Source organism: Anomalospiza imberbis, chromosome 27 (genome assembly GCF_031753505.1).
Source record: "Anomalospiza imberbis isolate Cuckoo-Finch-1a 21T00152 chromosome 27, ASM3175350v1, whole genome shotgun sequence".
In the NCBI taxonomy this organism is placed as follows: domain Eukaryota; kingdom Metazoa; phylum Chordata; class Aves; order Passeriformes; family Viduidae; genus Anomalospiza; species Anomalospiza imberbis.
The window spans coordinates 3,212,284-3,240,164 of record NC_089707.1 but is presented as its reverse complement, the minus strand read 5'-3'; the positions used below and the strand labels follow the sequence as shown (position 1 = coordinate 3,240,164).

General features: G+C 47.2%; 2 protein-coding genes across 4 annotated transcripts in view; both read right to left on the bottom strand.

Annotated features, from left to right (window-relative positions):
- Window positions 1-27,881, bottom strand: part of LOC137463085 (complement factor D-like) — an 85,953-nt gene that overhangs the window by 11,680 nt on the left and 46,392 nt on the right. The gene's annotated exons all lie outside the window — the stretch shown is intronic.
- PTBP1 (polypyrimidine tract binding protein 1) lies at window positions 27-27,713 on the bottom strand. 3 transcript variants are annotated; one of them, XM_068174018.1, is made up of 16 exons: window positions 27,548-27,575; window positions 26,528-26,587; window positions 23,672-23,702; window positions 14,015-14,093; window positions 13,337-13,509; window positions 12,240-12,386; window positions 11,174-11,344; window positions 10,351-10,461; window positions 9,883-10,057; window positions 8,556-8,630; window positions 7,163-7,308; window positions 4,607-4,640; window positions 4,008-4,100; window positions 3,486-3,702; window positions 3,187-3,264; window positions 27-2,861 (listed from the first exon to the last, which is right to left on the bottom strand). In XM_068174018.1, the coding sequence occupies exons 4-16, from the start codon at window positions 14,037-14,039 to the stop codon at window positions 2,729-2,731; spliced, it is 1,578 nt and encodes a 525-aa protein (XP_068030119.1). In that variant the 5' UTR covers window positions 14,040-14,093; window positions 23,672-23,702; window positions 26,528-26,587; window positions 27,548-27,575; the 3' UTR covers window positions 27-2,728. The 3 variants fall into 3 exon arrangements, with proteins under 3 accessions (XP_068030119.1, XP_068030118.1, XP_068030120.1); XM_068174017.1 differs by lacking the exon at window positions 26,528-26,587 and having other exon boundaries at window positions 27,548-27,713; XM_068174019.1 differs by lacking the exons at window positions 23,672-23,702; window positions 26,528-26,587 and having other exon boundaries at window positions 27,548-27,679.

Genomic DNA, 27,881 nt, shown 5'->3' with positions numbered 1-27,881 from the left:
ACAATAAAGAGGAGGAAGATCAGGAGTGAAGGATACAGAAGAATTTATTGAAAGCACAAGTACAGACTGGGCACCAACTGCTTCTACAATCTCAACAGGAAATAATGGAGCTACAGAAAGGTACAAAGGTTGTTATAAAATAGTTTTAATTTCATTTCATTTTGCATTACAAACATTCTTTGAAAGAGGCAATGGAATTCTGATGGTGTGTACACTTCCCCTCCCCACCCACCTTCCACAATACTGAACCTGGAATTGCTGTTATCAAAATATACAATACATCTGGTCACCATAAAAAACTGGGTTTTGCTGCCCCTCATGTCTTACAACAGGTATAAAAAAATTATAAATATGTACACCCTTAGTTACTCACATTCTTTACATGCAAACACAGGATCCGAAGGGAGCACCCGCCGTGCTAGGGGGGCCTGGTTACCCCAAATCCATCTGTGATTTCCATGGGACACCCAGAGTGTCCCGGCCGGGGCCCGGCCCCGGGAGCCTCCCCAGCGCTGGGGAGGGTGATGGGGGGCACTGACCAGTCACCCCAGTGCTGCTGGGCTGGGTCCCCTGTGGCAGGTGTTTCACTAGGGAAGGGGACGAGCCAACAGCCACAGAGACCCCTGGCTGTGCGCTCCTGCAGGATGATGGCAGGGCCCTGGGGAGCTTTGCAGGGGCAGATCCCTGGCTCCAGCACAGCTCACCCAGATGTAGAGGTACCCAAGAGCAGCTGGGGTGATGCTGTCAGCGGGGGTCTTGCCCTCCTCGGGGGTACCCAGCACACCACAGCACCAGCCGGACCCTCACTCAGACCTCACATGCTTCTCCAGCATAATTCATATCCTTGAGAGTCCAGGGAGGAACTACAGAAAGTTAAGACTTTTCCAAACACTCAGTGCTAGGCAAGTCAAGAGCTCCCACACCAAGCAAGGAAATCAGAACTTGCAACACTAAGACAATTAAAAAACAAACTTTGGTCCACAATTTGCAGAAAAACCCTGAAAAAAAGTACAAGATTCTTGTTATTTTGCATCCGAACAGGTTGCAGGTTAGAGGGAAATGTAAGGCAACATCGGATCACACGGAATAGAAGGCAGAATGGCCCGGGAAAGAGTTGTAAGCCAGAAAAAAAAATAAAAATTGTTGTATCATTGGGAAAAACTGATCTGCTGCATTCTACTTTTAATAAATTCCCTTCCTAGAACAACATCTGGGCTTATAGGTTCAAAAGGTAAAAAAAAAAAATCTTTAGCCTGGGTCCTTTTCCTTCTATTTCTGAGCTGTTTTGTGCTCATTCTCTCACACCCTCGGCTCTGCTCATCCTCAGCCACGACCTCAGCCTGGAAACTACTCCTGCCCTACAGCTTCAATTACAAAACAAAGAAAATAAAGTACAGTATACACGGGTAATACCACAAAGGAGTAAATTTAGATTACGTTTATACCATCTTATCATTCTATAAAAGGTACTTAAAACTATTTCTTTTGCATATAAAGAGATTAGAATATTTGGTCAACTGGAAATATTGCTAGGCACAGAGGACAGCAACGGCATCAAAGTATAATACAAGGATTCAAACAAAAGCTCAAATGCTGAAGACATGCTCTAAGAACGACGGCGGAGCTACAGCAGCCTCGTTAATCTCCAATTAGGGGCACAGTGGTACCTCTTGCAGGCACCTTTCTAATTGTGGGGTATCCAAGGATTCTCCAAATCCTAGCCAAGCATTTAGGTATATACACACACAATTTTGACAAACTGATTTATCTTCACAAGTGTCCCACAGCGGCTCTTTTGTCCCTCGCCAATGCTCTGTGAGGGCAGAGCCCGCGGGCTCGCTCCTGACACTGGAATGTGATTTGGCCTTGGGAATGCTCCCCCACCCAGACCTTTGCTCAGCCATAAAGGCTCTCAGGTAACTCCCACCTGAGCTCGCAGGTGGCAATGACCCACGAGCAGACTGGGAAGCGGCACAGGGCACACGTGCAGATCGACACACACACGGGGCAGCGGAGAACGACTGCCCTGAGTCACAGCCCATAATTGCCTTTATTCACTTTGCCAGCTCCCCCAGCTGATCGTCAGCCAGAGCCGCTCCCCCCCTCAGCTCTGCCCATCCCCTCCCTGCAGCTCGGATGTTTTCCCCGAAGAAGTTGAAAGTTTAAGGCACAGGACAGCAGGTGCACAGGTAAGGTGGGATCAACGCAACTGAGTGTTGTGCTGGGCAGGTTGGGAGCTCCTGGTCACCACAATCCTGACTCCAAGGCGCTACAGTGAATTCACACAGTGGTTTTAGGTCTTTCAAGGCATGGATGGGTAAGGAAATTAAACAAGGCATCAATGTGAAACCTGATAAAACTTGTTGGGATCTGCTTTTTGGGGGAGGAGGAGCAGGAGGGGAGGGGAATTTCCCAGAGCAGGTTCCATAGTGTAAACTTGAACTTGTGATTTTTATTGGAACAGTCAAGATTGTTACCCATCACCGCAAGGTTAGCAAGAGGAATTAATTTTCTTTTTTTTTTAAAAACCGGTAAACTGATTTCTCTTTAAAAAAATAAAATCTCTGGTCTTTTAAGGTCACTTCAGCTGCATTTTAAAGTGGCTTTTTTTTTTTTTTTTTTTTCTGGAATGATGGAAGTTGAAACCCTGGTGTCCAGCCTTTTAAGGTCAAGGCTGAACCCCAGAGGTTTTAAGTCAAGTCCATTTTTACTCAGGCCTTCCCAAGCTCTAAATGGTGGACTTGGAGAAGGACACACGCAGGTGATGGTTCTCCCCCAGGTCATGATTGTGGAGGTCAATGAGAGACTGAATGGCTTCTTCCACAGAGCCCATCTGGATCAGAGCCATTTTACGGTCCTTCCTGACAAGACACAAGTTTCAGGCATGTTTAATTCCAGGAGCAGGAGCTTCCCCAACTTGATCCAAGTTCTCCCACCTAGCAAAGAATGAACCCCGCAGGTACCTGCAGCACAATCTTTAGAGGAGTATCTCTGTGGCAAGCACATGTAGCCCTACTGCTCATTCGGTGCTCAACACAAGGTTACTCAGGAATTCTTTATTCCACAGTCAAACACTGTTAGTAAGGATTCTGCTCACCTTTGAGCCTTCTGACTGGAACCAAGTACTGCCACCCTTCCCACATGAAAAGCCCAGAGTAAGGAGAGGACATAATAGAAAACACTTACTGGAAGAATTTGAATCCTTTGACCATCCCACCATTGCTTGAAAATAACAACTTAAGGTCTTCTTCAGTTACTGAAGGTCTGAAATAAAAAAAAAAATCCCAGTCAAACAGACATTGGCAGACCAAGGTAATCTCGAAAAACTAATTTTCATGATAGAGTTTTTAAAATTCCCTACCAGCAGCCTCTGGGCATGGCAAGACAATGGAACAGGGAGCTGAGTGAGCTCTCCTGACAGCAACACCGAGGCCACAAACACTTCAATACTCAGCCACACAGGAACTCTCCCTGCAGATACTTACGGAATATTGGACAGATGAAGAGTGGCAGAAGGGGGAAAGATGTTTTGGAAATTTTTGGAGCCTGGCTTCTTGAAACGATGTAGAGGAGAAGTCCCATAGTCCTTGGTCAGGCCGTGGTCCTCCTGGTTCTCACGGGGCAGCTGCACTGTCTGGTGCTTGGACAGCGTGATACGAATCGGCTTCCCGTGGAGCTTCTGCCCATTCAAGTGGCTCATGGCTGCAAGGGGAGGACAGACCTGACTGCAGGGTACTTCAGTTTTGTCCAGACATGAATTCAAGGCCAGAATTTCACTGCCATCGCAGGCACCACACCCTGCAGGGTCCCTCTGCTTCACTGTGTTCTTTGCCTACTTCCCTCTCGCACCCACGAGCCACCCCAGCCCCAGAGCTGCCCCACAGTCACACCCCACAAGGCCTGGATACATTTGGGTCTTCTGCTGGAAAAAAAGAAAGTGCCAAAAATAAAGTTTTAACTACCCGTTTTGTCCCTAACCGCCCAGAGTCTGACCCTGCCAAGCTTACCAAGCTGGGCCTGGTTCCCATCAGCCATCTGAACCAGGGCATTATCTTTCTTATTAAATAAAATCTTCACCCTCTGCACATCACCATAGACTCCTTCAAAGAGGGAGGAAACAAGAACAGTCTTAGGCAGGGAAAGAAAAAGTCTAATTCAACTTAACATCAGCTAATCAATCCAACAGCAAAAACATCCATTCCCAACCAGAACTGATCTCATTCCAACCATGGCTACAATATTCTGCTCTAATTAAGGGAATTCTTATATAGCAGAATAATAATGGAACAATACATTAAAGAAAAGACATTGGGTTTCAGCAAAAAGCCAAAATCTTACTGCCAGGAGACTGGACAATTTTGCATGCTCTCACAATTTAAAACTCTTATCAAAGACATGCAAAGCAATAACCCATGCAGAACTGAACCAAAACCAAAAGCAAACTAAATTAAACAGCAAACTAAGTAAACAATGTAAAACCAAAATTATGCATTCAAAACAAAAAAAAAAAAAAAGGCAAACTGCAAACTGTACATTTCTGAAGTATCAAAAAGTAATCTCAAATAAATGAAAAACAAGGTAATAAAAAGTGTGAATAATAACATACCGAAAAGAATAAAGAGGCATTGGGGTGTAACTCTCTTTAGAGAACAGCAGAGCAAGGCAGCGGAGGGACAGGGAAGAGGTAAGGAATCGAAGGGGAGAGCGAGGTTGCACAAATCGTCCACAACGAGGAAGGGCAGAGTCCCCGCAGGAAATGGCGAAATTGGTTGATGGATGATGAAGTTTTCAAGATGGTTAATATTGAAGGGCAGGTTGGTTTCCGAAGAGCAGGGTTTGTTTTATTTTTTTTTTTTTTTTTTTTTTTTTTTTGGAAGGGGAATGTTTTTATTTTTTTGTTTCAAGCAACAACAGGAAGCAGAAGTACCGTGCAGTCAGTTGGCAAAGAAATTCCGGATCGGGGGAAGAAAAAAAATTCAGGGATGGGGAGAAAAGAAAAAAGTAGCAAAAAACACAGGTCAGTAAATACATAAGGAATATGTAGTGTTCCATCAGTCAGATTTATAGAATTCTACATACAATAACTTGCTTACAGAAACAGTTAATAGGTTTTACCTAGTGGAACACAATGATAAAGAAAAGGCATTTTTACTTCAGATATACAAAGGAGTAAGAGACAGTATCCCCCCAGAGTGACTTCAACAGGCTGCAATAACCAATTCAATTGCAGTGGCATTCCCTAAAATTCGACTAAAAATATTTTCTCTGTTTACAATTATTGACTTCATGGACCAAGTCACAAACAGCTTCATTTGCTGCTTTGGGGTCAGGAACTGCAGGAAGCAATCCACGCCATAACACTTGGCTGGAAAAAAAACAAGGAATGTCCACCTTGGATATCAACCACTGCTTTAAACAAACAGATCATGTGGATGAGCAGCTGTACTGCCACAAATCCCACTCCAAGGTCTGCTGGAAACACTCAGATAAGGAGCTGGTACCTTGTTTGTGGAGAACTGTTCCCTTCCTGCTCTGTGGCCTGACCTCACTGTGCAGAAATTCCAAGTGCTGGGTCACCACAAGCTGAAATGGATGGACTGCTCCCACTCTTGTGGAAGAAAAAATGGAGCTATTTCAGCTCCCACGATTCCCACTCAGGAAAACCCCATGGCAGAGCAGTCACTCTGGGCAATACTGTCTCTTTACTAACTGGTTGTGGCACAGGTAAGTTTCTACAACACTGATTACACAGGCAGTGGAAAAAGTTTCATGTCTGTTAGTTTACAGCTTCAGTCCAAGTCCCAAAGTCTCTCTAGCCCAAAGACAAGCTGGATGGAGAGTGAAGAGCTCCTCAAAAAAAACGCAGGGCATGAAGTAACTGCTTGCTCCTGCCTAAACAGAGCTGTGAGAAATCTGAGAGGTGCAGCACAGCCTCTTGTCCTGCCACTACCATCCAGGCACCCAACAGCTTCCTGGGAACACACACTTGGAAGCATCACACTGGTCAGGTATAATGATGCCTGCAATTATCAGGGTAGAACAAACCAGAGATGAGAGTCCCTGGAATGGCAGAGCAGTTTCCAGGCAGCATGAGCAGCAAATCCCAAAACTGTTCCACAGCCCCTGCTGTTATTTCATGCCCTGGAGAGAACAGCAATGACAGGTAAGAGCAGTCTGAAACATGATCCAATTGGTTCATCTCATTAAGAGTTAAAACATTTTGATCATTCATCACATCCAGGCTTCCCCTTTGATCCAAAGAGGTTTTGTGGTGACTCTGCCATCACTGGTAAGTTTTACAGCTTTGCAAAGTGCTATTAAGGTGTGTGCACAGTCCCACCAGTTACAGCTCCTCAGCAGAGCCTCATCACTCTGCTGAACACCAGAGGTTCTACACTTTCAATCCAACCAGATCCAGGGGCTGACTGAAGGAAAATTCAAGCCCCCTGTATCCAATTCCCTTATCGTGCTGTCTTTCATTAAACAAGGTTTTTTTCAACTATTGCTTGCATTATTTTTAGAGAAATCGAAATATTTCAACTCACTCAGTTAAGCAGAATTGAAAATGTAAACTGTGAGCTGTTAAGGGGTTTAGCTAAGGAAAAACTTCCAGGAATCCTGGAAGGGGGAAATGTGCAAGCACATGGCAGAGGAAATACTGCACAGGTACAAGGTCAAGCTAGCAGGGATTCAGACACTACACAGAAAGAGCAAAGGTCAGCATGAAGCCTCTCTGTAGTTCTGAATTAATGTATTAAAAACTACAACATGCCAAGGAAAAGGAATGGACATGGCTATTTTGTGACCCAAATGACACTATTCCATGGGAATGGTGGGGAGACTCCACACAGAAGAGGGAGGAAGGGACAGGCATTGTAGTCTTGGGGGACAAGAGCAGGCAGGCAGCATCCTTGGCTTTGAACCAAGGAAGAGCAATTTCAATCTGAGATGGACTTTCCCATTTCCCTTCAGCAACTAGAGTACTGCTCTGCCCTGCAACTGGGGCTGTCAGAGCACAGCAGCGGCTGCTCTAGCAGTGCTGCTTCCTTTGGATACAGCAGGATTTCACTTTCAATGAATTTCAGCCCAATCCGTGTTCAGAAAGTGAAAGCAGAGATAACAGGAAGGAGAACAAAAAAAGTAAAGTCAGGACTGCACTAACCTCTGGGATCAGATTGCTAACCAGCAGCACGGAGTGCCCTGTCCCAGACAGGCCGGGAATGGCAATCCGTCCTGCTGCAGCCGCCGCAGCTGCTGCTGGAATAGCCAAAGGAGCTAGTGCTCCAGGAACACTTGGAACTGTCAGGCCTGGAAATTAAAGAATATTAACCAGTAAAGAATTAACAGCATGTACTCTAGTGTATTTGCTGCACCAGAAGGGAGAACAGCACACTCTCTGAACCATGCATCATTCCCAAAAGTGCCCATGTAATCCTAAGGGCAACAGGAGCCTCCGCTTCTGGTGCTGCAGGAAATGTTCTGGATTCTAAGGGGATTTGCTCTTGCAGTGCCTGGTGCTGAGCAGGTGCCCCAGCACTCTCGAGCGTGTTTCACAAGCAGCGGATGAGCACAAAGCCTCAGCTCTGCTGTGCAGGACAGGTGTCACACACGGGGCATGGGGAGGGTCCATCCAACCAGGGCATGCACAATGTGCTCTCATCACGCATGCAACCACCAGGTACCCTGTGCCACGATCACCCAGCTCTCCTGAGCTGGATTGACAGGCATTCTGGATTGACAGGCATTCCTAGACAGCTCCCAGTACCAGCTGGCACCTCCTGTACCAGCCCTTCAAGGGCAAGAGCTTTAGAGCTCAAGAAACAACTGCTAGCAGTCAATTCCATGGATTAATACCCAAAGCAGACCTTCTTGTTTTCTCAGAAGGGCTGGATGCTACCAAAACAGCAACACCTCAACAGCCCACTCTGCTTGTTTGTCATAAGCAAGGAAATTCCATCATGTTCCCAGAGAGCCAACATGGCTTAGAATGCTGAAAACCACAGCAAGGCTTGTTTAGGCTGGCACTCCTGCAAGCATGTTCAGCACCTCCAAGTTTTCAGACTCTTGGCTACTTCTGGAAGCAGCAATGATCTTTTACCTACAGCATGAGCTGTGAACTTCAAAGTTCACCTTAAATATCAGCTTTCTCAAAATATTTAGGAAAAAAAATGACAGATTCCTTGCTTCTGACCACATTTATAGCTGTCAAATAGAGGTCCCAATCTCTGTAATGACATGAGGAAATTCAAACCACAAGAACTTGTATCTCCTCACCGCTTCCCCATATTATTTCAAAGTTTGCCTTTACTGTTTCTCCCATCCTGCTTTATGCATTTCTTCCCATCACCAGGACATTGCCCAGAGGTGCTACAGCTGCACTCAGCATTCCTATCTGAGGTGATGTACTGGATCACCAGTCCCTTCCATGTCTAAATGCCAGTATTTAGAATTTACACGGCTAACCTAAACAAAACCATCACTACCTTGATTTAAAACATGAAGATGCTTCAGCTACAGAAAACCTACATAAAATTTCAACTTATGAAATACAGTACCTGTAGCCTGAGGAATGGCAAAAGTAGGAGGAAATCCAGCTCCAGCATATGGAGGAGAGATTATTCCTGGGGCACCTGGGAAAGACAAACACATTATTAAAAGATGCCCAACAGCAGGAAAACTCTAAATTTCACCAAACAGTGTAATAGTCTGAGTTGGAAGAGACCAACAAGGATTATCAAGTCCAGGTCTTGGCTCTACATAGGACAGACCCAACAATCCCATCGTGTGGTGCAGAGTGCTGTCCAAATGCTTCTCCAACTCTGTCAGGCTTGGTGTTGCGACCACTGCCCTGGGAAGCCTGTTAAGTGCCCAGACACCCTCTGGGTGAAGAACTTTTTTCCTTATATCTAACCTAAACCTCCCTAAACTTAGCCAAAATGCCTTGATCTGTCCTTCAACAGAAGCATTTAGTTGAAAGCTAAACCCTAAAACACAACCAGCAATTCAAAAATGCCTCTCATGTAACAATAAGACTTCCAGAGAACACCGAAATAATTCTTGGGCAAACACCAGGTGGCATCAGAGGCACCGACCACAGGATTTGGCACTAATCTGATCCTCAATGATCCCCAAATGTTCTGCCTCAGTTACACTCTATTCAAAGTTTTTGACCAAATACACCAGGGAGACATCCCCTCCCGTTCTCCTGACACACTGTCCCAAACGACTGTGCTTGAGATTGCCCAAAAAATCACTAACAGAGCTATAAGCAAAAGTTCTATTTAATATTAAACTACAAAGCACAACAATTGGCAAAATTCGTTGGCAAGATTCACTCTACTTACAAAGGACAACTAAGGCACAAGAAGGGAAAGCAAGCAACAACAAAACCAAACAAAATCCAGGCAATCAAAACAGAAAGCAATCGAAGTCTACCTAGGTGTGTGTGTGTACAAAAAACAGTGTAAACAATGATGAAAAGGAATGCTGCCTAAAGCTCAACAATACTCAAACTTAACAGTACTTTAACTTGACTTAGATCTAAATTTAGAGCTTAACTGTTACAATCTATAAGAGAAATAACAGCATTTAGCCTAAATTATAACTCTAAGTTGACCTAGTTTTCAGATTTGCTACAGTAAATATGCAAAGGGTGTGCAGACAGAAAACAGTCAGTGCAAGATAAGGAACCTTTGGAAAAAATATCCCTCAGAAAGAGCTGAGCCCAGGTGGTGTTTGCAAGGACAGGCCTAACAAGCACTTCTCAGAGCACAGTGAGACTGAAAAGAAGTCAGGGGTGTGCGGGTGGGAGGGTTCACCATGACACACACACACACCCCCATCAGCTGGCTTTGTCCTGTTCCCAACTTGCTGAACACTCACCAAAAGCAGCTGCCATGGTCTGGTCCAGAGTGGGCTGGCTGTCCCCAGAGGGCAGGTCTGGGCGGGTGTAGTCTCTGCTCTTGTCGTTATTGTACTTTACATTGAGACTTGTGAGCTTGGAGAAGTCGATGCGCAGCGTGCAGCAGGCGTTGTAGATGTTCTGTCCATCCAGAGACTGCGAGGAAACAAAACCAGTCCTCACCCAAATGCATTCAGACCAAGCTCACAGCTATTGCTCTCTGGAGAGAGAAGGTGTTAGGCCATCCCACAGCTCCACCTGAGAGCAGGAATGTCATGTGGAGACAGCTCTGCTTCATTCAGCCCCTCCAGCAGCCTCCAAGTCACATATGGGAGCAACTCCCTCCCACTCATGCTCTGTCCTTGGGGTAATGCTGGTGTCAGCCCACCCTGAGCTTGGATTAAACAAGGCAAACCCAACTGAGAGTAATCCAGGTATGCAGCACTCACCAGTTTGGCATGCTGAGCACTCATGGGGTCAGCATATTGCAACAGGGCCTGAAACTGGTGGTTCTTCGTGAATGTGATGATTTTCAACACTGTACCAAATTTGGAAAAGATCTGCAAGATAATATTTGCATATCTTATCACATTTCCAGTAAGACAATTTCATATTGATCTCTTATTACAAGCAGAAACAAAAGTTCTTTCAGCCTGTCAGCTTTCAACTGCAGCACTGAAGGTTTTAAACCACACTGTGGGCATTGCTTGACTGGCATCATGGCATTGGCCTAGAACACACCAGAGTGGCTCAACTGCTCCCTAAGTACAGGTTGTTTATTCTGGGTTATTAAACAGGAATATTCACAAACACCTTCAGGAACTCAACCTCTTCCAGGAATTTCAGGAATTCTTAAATGCAGTCAGGCTTGCAGTTTAAGCATGAAGATAACATTAAGCAATCGCAGCAGACAGAGGCAACTTTCCAAAATGGCCACTGCCTAAATAGCTCCTGGACACTGTATTTGTTTCCCTGGCCCCAGCAGAAGGATGAGGAGCAGCTACTTTTGCTAAAACTTAATCTGAAGAACTGTAATTGATCCAATAAAATGGACCAGGACTCAAATCTCTGGAAATTAAAATCATGCAAGACTGGGGGACCAAAACTAGCAGCATCTTCTGCAGGTATAAGGTCTCCAGAGAAGTCTGACAGCTCTGTCCAGAACTTGCATTGCACAAACACAAACCAGACTTTGCAACTACACCAACACATCAGTCACTGCTGCCCCTTCCTCCAGGACGATCTTCAAACAGTTGTGGCGACATGTTTTACCTGGTGCAGAACATCTAGAGTGACAGGGTAGAAGAGATTCTCCACAATGATCCTCAGGACAGGGCTCTGGCCAGCCATCGCCATCCCCGCATCGACGGCCGCAGCCGTGGCGGCCAGCGCCACGGCCCCGGCCTGCACCTGGGTCACGGCTTGCAGAGCTGCTTGGGCACGCTGCAGGACCACAAAAAGCTGTCAGACCCACACTTCTGCTTCCAAAAAACACACAGTCAGCTCTCCTTGAGCTCCCTCTCTGCAAACAGCCTGCTGGACTCAGCAGTGAGCAGAACAGCCACATGCGGCTCCAAAGGCTGGGGCACATTTGAGACAGTGCCCATAAAGACCACCCCAACCAGAAAGGGCAAAGCAGAAATACCAACTAAATCAACCATGCAGTACCTATGCTATGGCAAAACCTTGCTCTGCATAAACTGATGCAGCAATATTATCCCATTTTTTAGAAAAAGAGAAAACCAGGGATTTTCTGAATGCATCTCCACAATCCTAGACAAGGTGATGAGACTGAAAGATTGATGTACATTTGCCACAGGGATCCGGAAGTGAGAAGTGCCTGGGGGTTCTGCAGAGCCCTCTAACACACAGAACTCTCATGCTCCAGCTGTGAGAGACACCCAACAGCAGCATTCCATCTGAACAGCACTGGCTGCTCTGATCCTGACTGGAATCAGCTCGAGAAGTGAGAGCAGACAAAGGGGATGTACTGGCAGCCACAAACTTGAACTTCTTTCCAGTGTTCCTGTCCCAAAAGGGGCTGAGCTGAAACTAGGAACTTTTTCCCCTCTGCAGAGCATGTGGTGCAGATACCCTTGAGACCCACTGGGTTCAGGTGCTGCCACCTCAAAGCTGCACCTACCAGCACCAGGCTGTGCTCTACCACAGGTGAGTTCTGCCCCATCATGGCTGCACTTGATAGAAATCTTTTAAGCATTAGAAACAAACATCCTAAAGCACCAGATGTTACTCAAGTCCATGGATCTCAAGCCAGCAGCAGAGATCTGACTATGTGTGTCCCCCCTCCCTGGGATGACAATGCAGAGAACAAACTGACTGCTTGGTTTGGAGAGTTGTCTGTCTTCAGCTCCTTATGGTTGGAGAACTGGATGTAGATGGGCTGGCTCCGGAGCACCGGAGTGACTGTGGTGTAGTAGTTCACCATGGTGTTGGCTGTCTCCTCCGTGTTCATCTCTAGGAAAGCCTGGGAAGTGAAACCCAACACGGACACGTCACACCAGGACAGCACCAGGTCACACCGAACCTCCGTCAGAGCCGTAATGGGATTTATTTTTCACAATTGCATTTACACATGTGGTTTTGCACACAGAACTGGTTAAAATCCAACTATAAGTAGAACAAATCAGGATCTTCCCTCTCCAGACTGATTTAATGCCAAGCTTCAGTCACACCCTAAGATCTCCATGCTGTCTGTACTTAGATGTAAGTGTCTGCAAGAACATAAAAATACAGCAACAATCCAGCCTCTTCACTTCTCTCCAGGGCAGGAAGCCCCCCCATTGCTCCACACCCTTAGAGGCTTCTCTCCTTCAGAAGAGAAACGTAAAGGATTGTAGCAAGTCACTGCAGTAAGCACTTGCATATAATCACACCATGCAATATATGAGAGGCACCTTTTCATAATTAAGATTAAAGACAATATTTTAAGCAATTATTAAAGTTGGCTTGCTTTTTTACTCCTTAATTTGCAAGACAATTTTAGTTACCAAATTAGTGCACACCGCCTGCATTACCTAAGAGTTTTTCAGCCATACCCAGCTCATTTACTAGATCTGTAAAGGTGTCCTCAATATGCCACGTTACACAGTGGTAACTCAGCTGTCAAGCAAGCCTGAGTGAAAAAGGCCAACTCATGGTACTGCTGTTCAAATAATCCCTGGCCTGCAATTTCCAAACCAGGCCTAACGCTAATTATAAGTGACAACCTGTAATTATGGACTGAGCTTCTTCTGCAGCCTGAAAGTGGTATTTTCTACAGCTCATGGGATAATCACAGAAAACTAAAATAGGAGTATGCAGAAGTTATTGACTCGTAACACACGGCAGCTGTTTAAACAACGTGGAGCTGGTTTCCTGATGGCAAACTTATCAAGCCTTTGACACAACCCATGCTTCCAGTTATGGAGACAATACCTGGTTTTTTCCTTTCAACATCAGAAGATTGGTGACCTTGCCAAAGGGTAAGCCCAAAGAAATGACCTCTGCCTCCGTGACGTCACTGGGGAGCTTGCGGACGTGGATTACTCGGGATGGGATCCCGGCACTTCTGTTATCACCTTTGAACTTTTTGCTGTCGTTTCCATTAGCTGTAAGAAGCAAGAATTACTGCTGATGAGAAGGGTCTGGAAGAAGAAGCATGCATCTCCCACTGCTGACCCACAGGCTCTGCTCCCCAGCCAGTTACTGCACTATTACAGAGAAATTTCCATAGTCTAAGTTAACTTGAGTCTGAGGATACACGGTTTTACTCTTTTTTTCCCCCAAATTACATGATGGGAGTGACACAGCCAAATGCCACTGCAATGGAATCAATTCTCCAGTGGCCATTTGCTAGTTTGTGTAAAGCACACACCTACCCACCCATATTTTTAGTGCAAGTCTGAGCCACTTATCCCAGACTGGTGCTTTATTCCTTTCCACCTGGCCTGGTGCTGTTGGCAGACATCTATTATTATTATTATCCAGCACCGTCCCACAAAAGGCCTAGTAAGTACTAAAAATAAAGAGATTTTAAAATTATGACTAAGAAGAAAAATCCAGGCCTCCTTGCAGTACTTATAAATTGCTGTGCTTGTTTCCATGCAATATTACCTGCAGAAGGAGAGTTGCTGCTCATGATAAAGGGTCCGTTAGTAGTAACACAAGGAGAGAAAAGCTCCTCAGCTGCCCGCTGGAAGAGAACAGATGACAGGTAAATGGACAGCATTTTACTCAATTCTATCCAGGCACTCCTAAAGCAGAACAACTGAGAAAGCTGGAGAAGAGTTGAACACAATTGTAAGTGAAAACATACTGAGAGTGGGCAGTAAAGCTCACCTCCATGAATTAAATATCAGTCAGATCCAGTTTGGTAATGGAGCAGCACTATCCCATATCTCTTTTCAGCTCAGCATTAGGGATCTCAGGGCTGGAGTGTGTGAAGCCACTACACGCAGCACTGTGCACCAACAGGCACCTTCTCCTGTCATACGTGGCAAAACAGGTTTCTGACTACTCCCATCCCACAGAATTTTCACTCTGAAGCTGCCAAAACTATTAGTAATGACATGGCAATTATGAATCAAAGCTGTGCATTTTGTGCCCCATTCCTGGAAGTGCTCATACCCAGGCTGGACAGGGCTTGGAGCACCCTGACCTGGTAGAAGGTATCTTCTGATACAGCAATCCCTGTAAAGTCACCTAAACCACTTCAACTGACTGGTTCAACCCAAGTATTAGATAGAAAAAAACTCTACTAAGACAAAAGCAATCGTGCCTATGAATGACTTCGTAGCACAATCTATACTTGCATACACATGTGACAATCAGCATGGCTTAATTTCAAGTAAATTACATGGAAGACTTCAAATTCCATTGTAAACTGTGAGCAAACATGATACTACAGATCTAACACACAAGAGAACTTTATCACTTTTTACATTACTCTTCCACAGAGGCGCCACACCAAAAAGCTTTCATCCACAGAAAAAAGCTCAGAACTCATCCCTGCCTTGGCAGCTCCCACCCACCTCAATGGAAACGTACCCTGCTCCACAGCATGGCACCAGAAACCCTTATCTTCCACACACCCTGTATCTGGTGGCACCTGCAGAAACAGGAGCCGTGCAACAACAAAAGCTCTGAGCGCTCCCCCAGCAGACAGGCTGGGAAAGTAGGTCACCGAGAGCCCCAGAACACCCAGCTACAGACACACGGTTTAGGTTATTTTCTTTCCCCCTCAAATCTTGAATTTCTTGTTTGACTACTCACTGCCAGCTCTTCAAAGAGGCTTCCAGGACTTTGATGTCCCGAAGATGAGAATTAGGCCAGGTTCCAAGCCGCGGTTCATGAGCTGCTGCTGGTCACCTGCAAGCACTGACCAGCTCCCCACCAAGGCTCTGGCCTGGGCCTCCTCCTCCTCACATGGCACAGTCATTAGGAATGGGCCTTTTAACAGCTGTTCTAATTAGCACTTCGATTCCTGAGTGCAGCAAGAGGCAAGCTGGGCTGGGAGGCTATTAGACTGTGATCCCATCCTTTGATGACTCAAATTAAGGCATAATTCGAAGGCTAGAAAAAATCCTCTGGTTTGCTGTTAGAACACTCTTGTGCCTGCACTGCTGCTGCCACTCCAGGTATGGCTTTCTGTGCCACAGCCAGGGATACACCTGGCAGCTACTGACAATAACCACTCACCAAAGCACTGCCCTACCCACATAATCAGGTGTTTCTGGCTTTATGAAAGCCTTTGCATCAGGCCTTAACGGGACTTGAGTATTTTAAAGCATCTTCTTAAATACTAACTTGTAAAATTCTGCACATCCAAAACTTTTCCAGTACAAATTGGTGTGCCTGTGCAAACATAGTGGGGAGCTCCTGCAATCCATCATGGAAACGCTGGGAGAATGAGCCACATATTTGGCTCTCATGGAGGCAACACTAAGAAACTATAAACTGGAAAAACAAGCATTTATACCATAATGGAAAGAATTTAGCTTCCCTAATGGCTTGTTTAAAATAGACATTTTCTTGTGTATTTGAGAACTTCCTCACAGACAAGGATGTCACTGCAGCCAGGCTCCATGTCTCTTTAAGGAGAGCAATTTCCAATCCACTCCCCTCTTATCTTGGAGACAGCCTGTGCTGCCCACTGCGAACAGAGCCGGGAGGCAGAGGGGGGATGATTGTTCAACATCAAAAGCAGCAGCAGTCAATTTGTAAGCTTCCCAGCTGGAAGTACATGCAAACGAGGAGGGAAGACTGCCATGGTTGGAAAAAGGCAGTTATTCAGTTATTCCAAAGTCTTTTCTCTATGCACAGAAGTTTAAAGATGGTACATGTAGTGCTGTGCAGTCACACCGAAGTTATTGCCCACATCTCCCAGTGCAGGAGTGGCTGCTGAAGTGTGACAGGAGCAGACTCAAGAGCCCCAAGGAGCCTCAGTGGTCACCCTGTGCTGCCATGCCCATGCCTCCCCAGCACAAGGAAGCTGCATGAACCATGACTTTTCATCAGCGGGTGCTCTTCCTCCATTCCTGTTGGAGCTGATATCGGATAACCACAGGAAATAGTTGCTTTTTTGAAACTACCAAACTCGAGGCAACTGAAACACAGTTCTTTCTCTATGACCATGCCCACAATAATGAGCACTCAACAGCCTCCATCAGCTCTTTGCCCTTATACTGCAGGGATCACCAGTCTCTTTCCAGATTCTTTTCTGTCTTTTCCTTCAGTACATGTTTGAAACACTAAAGAGATTCTTTAAAACCATGGTATAAATTCAAATGTTTCATACCAAGTACCCAAGTCAGTAGAGGCAGAGGAACCAAAGCAAGCCTGGTTGGTTGAACAGGTTTAAAAGAGCTTCTCACCAACAATGCACCCACTGGGTATTTTGAATTATACTGGGAAAAACAGGAGAGAGGTTAATGATTCTGAAGTTTTATATAATTTAAGTTTAAAATGGAAGAAACCCAGCCAAGGGCTGTGAGGGTGCTTGGTGCTCAGCTCTATCCACTCACAGCACTTCTCTCCCAGTTGCACTCTCTCTGAGTCGCTCAGGGAGGCCCAGCTGCACTTCAAGACACAATTCTCCAACCCCCAGCTCCCATCCCTGCTCACAGAGCCATTAATTACACTGACATTTCTGCTCAGCCATTCTTTCACAGCTGGTATTTTTATGACGAGATTAACACAAGCCACAGTGCACTCACAGCACATCAAATTCCTCATTTGAACTAACAAATCTCCTCTTCATGTTGACTGAAAACAACCACTTCTGGAGTTACACAGCCAGATCCTACCTAGAGTAGGGTAGGGCTGTTTCCACCACACAAATCCCCTGTCAGCAGCACACTGGCACCAGGGAAACCCTGCTGGGAGGGGTTTCCATGCCAGCAGCCTCCTCTGGCCTGATGCTCCAGGCTACAGAAGGCCCCTTGCCCAAGCTGCACTAATTTAATCACACACCGTGCTCCAGGCAGCCCTGCTGCCAACAATTCCCTCATTCTCTTTTCAGACACAGGGAGAGGCAGGCTGCTGCAAGGTACAGCTTAACATTTCATATCTCCCCCAGTTGTATTTTTAACCACGCCCCAAACTCTAAGCCTTGCCTTGCTTTAAAGTTTTAACAAGTAAAGACTAAGAATTTTTAGTCTGTGCAGGCTCTTACTTAAAGAGCAACAGCTCATTCACATACACTACATACTGCCTCACTGCCAGTAGGATTTTACCTGGCTTACAATACTTTGGAATGAAGCCAGAGATTGTCTCAGCTTCTATCAGCACACCTAGAAGTGCTACAGAAATTCCCAGCTGCCCTATATAATCCTTTATCTACTTAAGATCCAGCACTTATTTTAAATGGATTACAGTAAGTCAACTGCATCCTGCCTGTGCAAAAGGCTAGCAACAAACACAAACTAAACCACCATAAAAATACTCATTTCAAGTCAAACACATGATATAAATCAACTTTCAGGCAGAAAGCAAAATTAAAGCAAAGGCAAAAAGACCACGTGGGAAGGAAGGGGACAATGACCAAAAAGGCCAGAAGCCACAGGCTGGTCAAGCTCAAGATCTACAAAAACATGTTTCTCTCCATGCTTCAATGAGGAAGCCCTACAGAACAGCAGGACTATCTCTGGATGTGGAGCACCTTACACTGCTCTGACAGACTTGGGATAGCAGTACTTTGAGAGGGAAAAGGTGGATTTTGGAGGCAAGCAGGCCATCAGCTAACAGACACTTACAGAAAGCAAAGCAGGGAACAGCAGCACCTGGAAACCCCCTCTGAAAAGAAATCAAAAAATCTGTCCTGTAAGAAGCCAGAGCACATGGGCATTGTTGTTCTTCACTTTCTCTGCTTTTGGAAAAATATTGTAGAGCAAATAAAAGACCACTGTAATATTTTTTAAAAAATTACTCAGACCACTGAGCTCACAAAAACCCTCTGCTCTGATCAAAGAGGAAAGAAAATGCCTCTGAGCACAGGAGGAGCAAGTGGCTCATCAGGGGCTGTCCGAGGTCAGTCCCAGAGGGATGCAGGAATGCTCTGATCCTTCAGTTCACAGCTCAAATCTCTGTGAAGAAACTATTAAGAGAAATCCAGTCTGATGACATCATCATCACACTCATGTTACATTCCAACATTTTTTGCTGAGAGATTCAAGATTCAAGAATGGAACTAAATTTAAACTACTAGGAAGGATGCCAGTTTTCCTTGCCTTCCACCAAAGACTCCTGTCCAGCACAGCTCACTTATGTTTCCCCCTATTCCCCTCTCCTGCCTCCAGCACTCTTTAGTCACTTAAAAGTAGTGTGAAAAACATTCCAGTTTGGGTCACAAACAAACCATGAGTCAACTTTTTTTGTGAAACACTTCTAAGAACACACACACCTGCATCCCCAACAGTCTCCAGGAAGCTGGGAGGTTAAGGCCAACACAAAGCAACTTCCAAGATTCCACAGTGTGATGATGCTGCTCCCACTTAGGTGTCACTCACACACTGGACACACAATTTATCATTTGATCAGAACCAAAGCAGTTGGGATCAATTTAGTTCACTAAATTGTTCATGGCTGATGTACCAATTCAAACCCAAGAACACATATACCATTAATCAAATTAAGTCCAACCCAGCAGTCAGCATATTCCATAGACAGTGGATCTGTGGCAGAGGCATCAGCCTATCTGGCAGGCACAGGGGACACTTATTTTCAACCCACGCTCTGCTCAGCCAACACCAGTCACCTGCCACTTCAGGCTTTTAAAACTGTTACAGCCTCCCTCTTGCCTGGACAAGATCGAGGCTGATATCCCTACAAAGCAGCCAATGGCAAGCTCAACACTGGGATCCCCAATGGCACACACACGCTCCCGGCCCCTTTGAAGCTGGGTGAGACAGAGCATGGCAGTTTCCTCACACAATTCTGCTGCAAGTGCCAGCACCGTTTCTAGAGGTTGCAGACAGGCTCTGGAGTTCCTAAAAGCCGCCAGACCCTCTAGTGCTGCACCTGCTCACCCCGTGTGCTTTGGCGATGAGCTCTATTAGAGCTCGAGCACACGGCAGCCTCACAGCAAAGCCGGATCCTCAACCCACTCATCCCTCAGCCCCTCCTAACTTTCTTTCTCAGTCTTTGCTACTATGGAGACACCCTGCGAAACAAACCTGCCCTTTGAGCAAATAAAAGGTGTGGCCAGTTTAAATAGCCCAAAATTCCTAAACTCCAAGTGCTGCAGCAATGCAGTCATGCTGGCTCAGTAGGGCAGCACACGCCCAGGCTTTATGATCCACCGCTCCCAAGCTGAAATTTAACTACTTAACCTTGAGTTTTCAAGTCATTGCCACGGAGCAGAGAGGCCTTGGCAAAGCTCAACAGAAATCCTATCAGGGAGAAATAGTGCTGGATGAGTCACTCCAGGAACACAGAACACATGGAAGGACATTTCTGCCCCATCTGTCAGGGGGCCAGTGGAACACAGGGGTTTAGCAGGAGCTCTCCAGGCAGCACAACTGCACCTGAACTGTGGCTGTGCAGAGGCAGCACCACAAATGGGATGGCTCAAACACTGGCACAGCACTCAATGTGCTCTCACAGGAAGCTTGAAAGAGTTGTACCAGAGCCATGGGGAATGTGTAAATAAATAATACTTCCTCTTCTTGCTGGTGTGAGAGGACAACATATGTAGCACCAGCATACCTGCATTTTCCAGTCTGATAGTACCTGAAACAGATGTCAGAGACCAGAGTCCATCCCTACAACTTAAAAATGTGCAGTTGAGTTCACATGTATTAAATATTCTCCTATTTTTTTAATCATCACAGATTGAAATCAAAGCAAGCCTGAGGTTTAAATCCAGTATTTTCTAAAACAGTTTTATTAACAGATATATGACTTGAAGACCCAGGTGCACAAAGCAGCATGCAGCACTCTCAGGTGAGATGGAGCTATTGGGCACACCCAGGTGACCAGATGCCACCTAGCAGCCACTGGCATCCCTGTCCCCTGCCACCGACATGTGGTTCCCATGTGTGCTCACGCCTGATGGGGAGGCCACAAGAGCCAGCTTGTTGCAGCCTCTAACTAAAACCATAGGAGGGGACTGGAATTTCCTCACAACATTCTTGGCCCACTGCCTGAAGCCATAATTACTGTTCCCATGGCAAAGATCCTGGCTTCACCACAAATCACTTCTATGCAGTCAGCCTGTATCACACTCCAGCAAAGCCTGTTTTAAAAATTAACTTCTCAAATGCCACACAACTGTACTTTTGGTTTCTGGAAGGGAAATCTTTCAAGCAGAGTTGGACTTAGCCAAGAAAGTATGTGGATTATTCAGCACCTAAACTATTCTGAGACTTTTCCAATCACCAAAATGTAATTTCACTTAAAGAACAGCGACGTGTCACAGTTCAAACTCTCTCTAAAGGAACAGTGATATGCAGGGAAATTAAACAAAGGGCAAGGAGACACAACAGAGTGAGACCTTGATCAGACTTCTTGCAAGAGGCAACTGCAGGGTCAAAGAGCACCTCAGAGCTCAAACACCATGCCTCCATCTTAGGGCCATACTTCCTTCCCTTTCAGACAGCAGTGAAATTATAGGAAGAAATAAGTCTTAGATCATGTGTTTCTGATCTGCAGGACATTCCAGAAGGCTGTGCATCAGGAATCCCCACACCAGAATGGCAATGAGCTTCCTAAACAAATGCACATACTTTAAACTAAGGAGCCTGGAATGGCTACTACAATTACACCTGATTAAAAACAAGACCATTGGGCAGTACAGTACTCAGAAGAGTAAGCCCTTGGAACACCTGGGGGCTTCTTTAGTTAGAGAAACTAAATTTAATTAAGACCTCAGAAAAGTTAGTAAGTGGGTGTAAATACTCTTGATATGTAAATTAAGGATGTGAGAAAAAATTTTTAAAAGCCAGCAGTCTGCCTTTTAAAGCAATAATGTTGAGCAAACTGAAAAAAAAAAACTTTCATAAAGTCTTCAACTTCCAAGTTAAGCTCAGCACTCACAGCAAGAAGACACCAAGAGGCCACTGGGAGTTTGCTGTGACACATTGCTCAGCAGTGGTTTGAGTCACAGGCACTTTTCCTACTTGTCTGAGCCAGCTTTGGGACATTCCAGTCACGGTATCAGATCATGGACAAGGTTACTGGGGGCTCAGGAGCATGTCACTGAGCATAGCAAGAGCTGACAGATTTTGGGGACTATTATCTTCCAAAATCCAAACAAATTCCTACCTTCTGTGTACATCAGGAATGAGTAAATTTACACCTCAGATTAAAAACCATTTTCCAGCTCCGATCTCCATGTGTGATTTGGTAGTTCAGCCAGGAAGCTCTCATGAGCACAGGTGACAGAGTGGACACCTGAGTCTGTGCTGGATCCCAGCGCAGGGGAAGCTGTCTGACATTGCTTACCCAGGCAGAGGATGGGAGCACAGGAGAAGCTTTACTTTGCTCTCAGATGTGCACAGACTCCAATTTACCTACAGAAACTCGCGACACGTTACATCCAAACACTAACGAAGGGAATCCTATTACAAGAGCTAGACCTGCATATTCAATGACTTAAACACAATCAGATAACGTGGCTACAACAAAAATCAGTTGAAAGCTTACCTTTACCAAGATGATTCAGCTTTCCTCCTTGCTTCTGCCACTCTTTAAATTTAGATTCAACTTTCTTTAAACCTGCCTCTCTTACTTGACAAGAAACCTCAAGTTCCATGCACAATTTAGTCTCACCCCTCCCTACCTGCTGTCTGGCCAGCCCAGCCGTGGGTACAATGCTGTCCCATGCCAGAGGTGAAGGCACTCAGAGGGGATTGCTCCCAGACCTCATCTGAGTGCAACCAGGGTCTGGAATCCCCCCAGATGGGTACAATGAGGCGGGCAATCCCACACCTCAAAATTCCAAGCTTCACTGAGATCTACAACTACAGTTTCAGAAGCTTCCTGGTTAAGTTTAGTTATGTAAAACCACTTTTAAAAAAGTTACAAATTACACATTGTTAAAAAGCAGGGGACCTTAACCGACATTAACCAGTTTCCCAGCAGACATTCTATCAAACTGCTCTAGGGATGCCTTGGTCCACCTTTCATAATGGCTATGAACTATTAACCAACCTTATTTTCCAGGCTCAAGCCTCTCCTCCTCGTATCCGATGGCAAACTGAGCTCCTTGCATCAGTCAGCAGTTTTACTCGAACCAGACACTATTATTAATTCAAATTTGAGATTCCTGCAGGAGGAAAAGTAGGAGCGACCTTTTCCCCACAGCTGTTAGAGCCCCTTCAGACCCCCAAAGCACTGCCAATCTGTCTGTGCTTAACACAGATCATTCTATACTTCCAACACAAAGCTCTGCTGGTCAGCAGCACTTTCTGTGTGATGCTCTTACCCCATTCTGTAGGGCTGCTGGTGCTCCCAGTGTACCAGCTCTGCTCCACATCAGCCCCATCCCACAGCATCACTTCCCTGGCCCTCCCGAGTGGCCACTCCTGGCTCTCAGTCTCTGGCAGCTCTTGGTCACTGCCTCCCCATGTGCCACTCAGCCACACTGCCAACACACACAAACAGGGCTGAGTTCACTGCAGTCCTGACCCCAGAGTTACAACATTGGCCAAATCAAACCCTAACCCCTCAGCCCACTCTGGCCTTGCACGTTCCAGCTCGGTGTTTCAGGGCACCGGTGCTGATCCCGTGAACGTGACGCCTGTTCCACCCGTGGCCGATAAGGAGCCTCCTGTCAGCACTTTGAGTTTAGGGCTAAGGCTGCCCTTTCCAAACCTGAGACTAGAAGGGCAAAGGTCATATTTACTGTACCCACAGGAGATAAAAATCAGCTGCTAAACCGTCCCTTTTGTGGCAGAAGGATTTTTGACATATAACTGAGCAGGAATTCACACAAACAAAGGAAATGGAGTTCTCCAAAGGAAAAGGACCAGTTTCTTCATGGAGAAGCATTGTCTAGCACACAAGTAACAAGCATGGCTTGACATTTTAGCAAGGGAAAGGACTGTTTCTAAGTGCAATAAAGTCGACTGTCAATGCCTAAATGACAAGAGCTAAATGCTGAGCCATATCATAAGTTTTAAATGCACATGAAACTGAATTACCTTCTGGTTAAAACTGATTTATATGGTACCAGAAATAACCCTTTACAGCTGAAGATCTACATTGGGTGAGGCTAAAACCAGGTCAGATGCTGAGCAGTGTAAAAAGAGAGAAAAAGTGAGAAGTGCCTACCTTTGTACCAACTGTTATATCTTGGACAATGCTGTAGAAAAAAGAAAGAAAAGGATTAAAAAAGTTAGATAGGTTTGCCACAAAAATCCAGCATAGTTTACAGTAGTAAGAAAAAAGCAAGTCAAAGTGCACAGTTGTCTTTGCAGGTGAGCCAAGGACAGTTTATACAAGGAAAAATTATTAGATGGTGATGGTGGAGACCCAAGACCCAGCAGTGCCAGAAAACTGCAGCTCTCCCACTCCCTACAGCAGCACCTGCTCCTCCTGCAAGGGCACGGGGTGGGGGTGAACCCCCCCAAGCACAGCAACGTGACCTCAACTCTGACCACACCGAGAGGAAAAGCATCACGAGTCAGCTTTGTCAACAACATCCCCTTCTGAGGTTCCTGTCCCAGACACCCACAGAGCCCCAGCCAGGCTCTAGCACGGCTGAAGAGACCAAAACCAGAGCTCTGGTGGTCCCAGGGACAGAGCCCACTGTGTCCCAGCAGAGAAGTAGCCAGGGCTCACAGCAGCCCTCATGCCACACCAGCACTGCCAGAGCAGGGCCACACCAACAGAGTGCCCAGAGGTCGAGGCAACCCCAGCCTGGGGTACACCCTACATAGGATTATTCTATCAATTCTACAAAAAAAAACAGTTATTAAACTCTACCTTAGACACTTAAGCCTCCTAAAATGAAGACTTTCTGATTAACTAAGATGAAAAAGAGCACCACACCACATCCTGTCAGCACTGAACACTCTTACCAGAACACACACCTCCTTATAGCAATGTCCACCAATGCAGTCAGAATGGCTTGCCTACAGCCTGGCATGTTGGACCCGGGTGATCTTCCAGAGCCTTAGAGCATCTCCATGTTACTGTTTCATGGGAGTGCTCCAGACAGCTTAAGAATTTAGTTATACCCTTGTACTGGTGATGGTATTTTTTTCTAATAAATTCAAACCCCCTGCAAAGCAGCAACACAAAATGTAGAGCAGAAGGGAACCCTTTGGACTGCCATGGACACAGCCCTGCCTGGTTCAACTCCTCTCAAATAGCTGCTCTTAATTCCAGAGCACAGGAGGCAGCAGTGGCCAGCTGACTGACCTGCAACAGCTCCAAAGAGCAGGGTAACACCCAGCAGGTTGGGCAGTCCTTCTTGTACCAGCAATAAGAAACCTGAAGTACTCAAGTACAACTCTACATAGTGATTTATGCGAGAAAACTTGCATTTACTAGTTCTTGCTTGCCTCCCCTCCTGCAGCAATTCTTAACTTGCACCAAAGTCCTGTCCGATCTCGTGAGGCTGCTCGAGTGTCCCCAGAACCGCAGCCCAGCAGGAGCCAGCTCAGCTCCTCACACTTCCTCTTCCCCCCAGCCTGCCGTGTCATCATAACCCTGCTCTGCAGCTGGAGCCACAGCCCGGTCCAACGGCTGCTGCGGGAAGCCACTCGATAGTTCTGTATTTTCCAGGGAAGTCCTGGGAGAAGGCCGAGTCCGACACCGCTGCACGGGCCCGGCGCTGGTCACCCACCGGGCAGATGGGTTGGCTGCACTCGAGGGTCAGCTCTAATGAACTAATGAAACCCATCTGCATGGAGCACTTCAAGGAACCAGCATCCCTTAAACACAGCGCACATTCCACAGCTAACACATAAACACTAATCCAGGCATTTCCAGAACCTTAAAAAAACTACTGCCAACAAAGCACAGTAAGAACAGGGAATGCCCCACATTTCCCAAACTCCCAAACTTACCCCAGAGCAGTTTCTCCCACTTCCTGTTCCTCCTGTGGGCCTCTCACACAGGAAATGTTTTACACAAAGTGCCTTAGCAGGGGATGGCATTTAGAAGTATGCAACAGGAAGAGTCATTTTATTTGCCAAGAACTATCGATTCCTGGGATATTGTTGTAAACCACTTGATAACACATTTCACAGGAAACAAGCTTCAGTATTTCAGAACTTTTATTCAAGAAAAAGTGCAGCGTATTTCCAGTTCACACACCCCGTCAGTAAATTATCCCAAACTTTCTTCTGTCCTGCACATCAGCCTTCAGGAGGGGATTAAAACTCTTCCGAGTTCCAGAAGGTGAGGCAATAAAGCCCTTCATAAAAATTATTTTTCCCGTGGAAAAATGGGATAATTCCTATGCAAAAGGACAAAAAATTAAGCAGCACCAGTAAAACCTCCAGGTCATTTTCCAAAGCAGGACTGCCCATAAGGACTCCTCGCATGTTTTAACAAAGCAACTTATTCAAAGGGGATCATTTGGGCACGGCTCAGGATCATTTTTGGGAGAAGGAGATGGGAGCAGCCTTGAGCCAGGGGCCACTCGCTGCCAACTCAGCAAGAACCTAAAACTATTTTCCGAAGCAGCTTTTGAAGTTTCAGCAGGAGACACTTTTACAGGGCAAATCGATTCTGCACCGGGATCGCCAAAAGATGAGGGGCAACCGAGTCTCATGTGTTGTAACTACAACTTCTACATTCAAATAGCAACTACTTTAACATGCACAATACATCCGCCTTCCCTGAAACTACGGCTGATAACAAACCGATTTTTGCCACTAGAATGTGTGATCTCATGTGCTGAGAATTTGTTGAGTTTGTTAGTTTGTTGGTTTGGTTTTTTTTTTTTTTTTTTTAATAGTATCATTCAACACGATGAGCAACTGGTTAAAAGCAGCACAGCGATCCTGGACTGCAAAAATTGTAAGATACAGTACTTTTATGGGTTTTAAGATGAAAACAACATTGAGACGCCACTTTTCAGCGTGTAAAAAAGCCCAGACATGTGACTACGCCCAGACCAGTGTTCTGAGGCAGAAAGCGAGAAGGCACTAATTTGGGCTTCCCGTACTTACTTACGGCTCTGGGAAAACAAACTGCTTACTCGGAGGCCTTTAGAAATATTTTAACTACTGCGCGCTAGAAGAAACAAAAAACCACATCACTAAAAAAAACCCCACGCCAGACAGGAGAAAAGAAGCACGGAGCGCTCGTTTTCGAGAGAGATCCCCTGAGATAAAACACCCGCTTCAGAGCGAACTCTGCCGCAGAGAGGCCCCGCCGGGCGGTGGTGAAAGAGGAATCGACGCAGCCCAAGATAAAAGTTGAGCTCTGGAAACTCCCCGAGTCCCAGCGTGCGGAGGGAAGTTTTTCTTTCCCGGAGTTGCGCGGGACAACGGGAGCGGGGCCGGGCCCGCGGCTGTACCTGCGGCGGTCAGGTGAGGCGGCGAAGGAGCCCTGCCCGCCCTCCTCCCCCCTGCGAAACTCGGGCGAGCGAGAACCGGTCACAAAAGGAACCCAGCGAGAGCCCCCCCCGCCCCCGCCCGCGGAAGCGCCAGACAATGGCAGGGAGCGCGGCCGTGAATCACCGCCCGCCGCCCCGCCAGGTGCGCCCGCCCCGCCCGCTCCACCCCCGCGGGGCCGCGCCCGGGCCCCCCCACCCGCCCCCGCGGCGCTCCCGGGCCGCCGCCCCCGGACTAGCCCCGACTGTTCCCCGTGAGCCCCCCAGGCCGGCAGCCCCAGAGCCCCCCCCTCGGCCGGGACCCCCGGAGCCCCTCCGGGCGGGACCCCCGAGCTCTCCCCGGCCGGGACCCGCGGTGCGGTGGGAGCGCACGCGGGGCCGGCTCGCACGAGGCGGCGCACCGGGCCCGCCCCCGCTTCCCCCGCCGCCCGTGGGGAGGGGGCCGGGCAAGGGGGGGTGGGGGGCAGCCCCCACACGAGGGCCCCCCCCGCCGCCCGCCCGCCCTGGCCGCGCCCGTGGGCCCCCCACAGGTATCGCCCCAGCCCCCGGCGCGGGTGCTCGACCCGGGTGCCCCCGCACCACGGGAGGGGCCCGGCAGCGCCGCTCGCGGCCCCGTCGCGGCGCCGGGCGGGACTCACCCGTCCATTGCACACGGAGACGACCCGTCGGGAGCGGAGTGGAGGCGCCGCAATAGCGGGACGAGCGAGACCGCTCCGTGTTATAGACTCACAAAATGGCGGCGCCGCCCGGCCCGCCTCGCCCGCGCCGGCGCTCCATTGGCCGGCGGAGCTGTCACCCTGATGGGGGGGCGGGGCCGCCCGCCTCCCGGGGTTGGCGCCCTGGCTCCCCGCGCGAAGCCGATTGGCCGCGCGCGGGGCAAGGGGCGGGGCGAGTGGACGGTGCGCGGCGCCATTCGGTAGGCGGAGGGAGGCGGCGGGGAGGAGCCATCTTCAGAGCGGGAAGGAGGCCGGG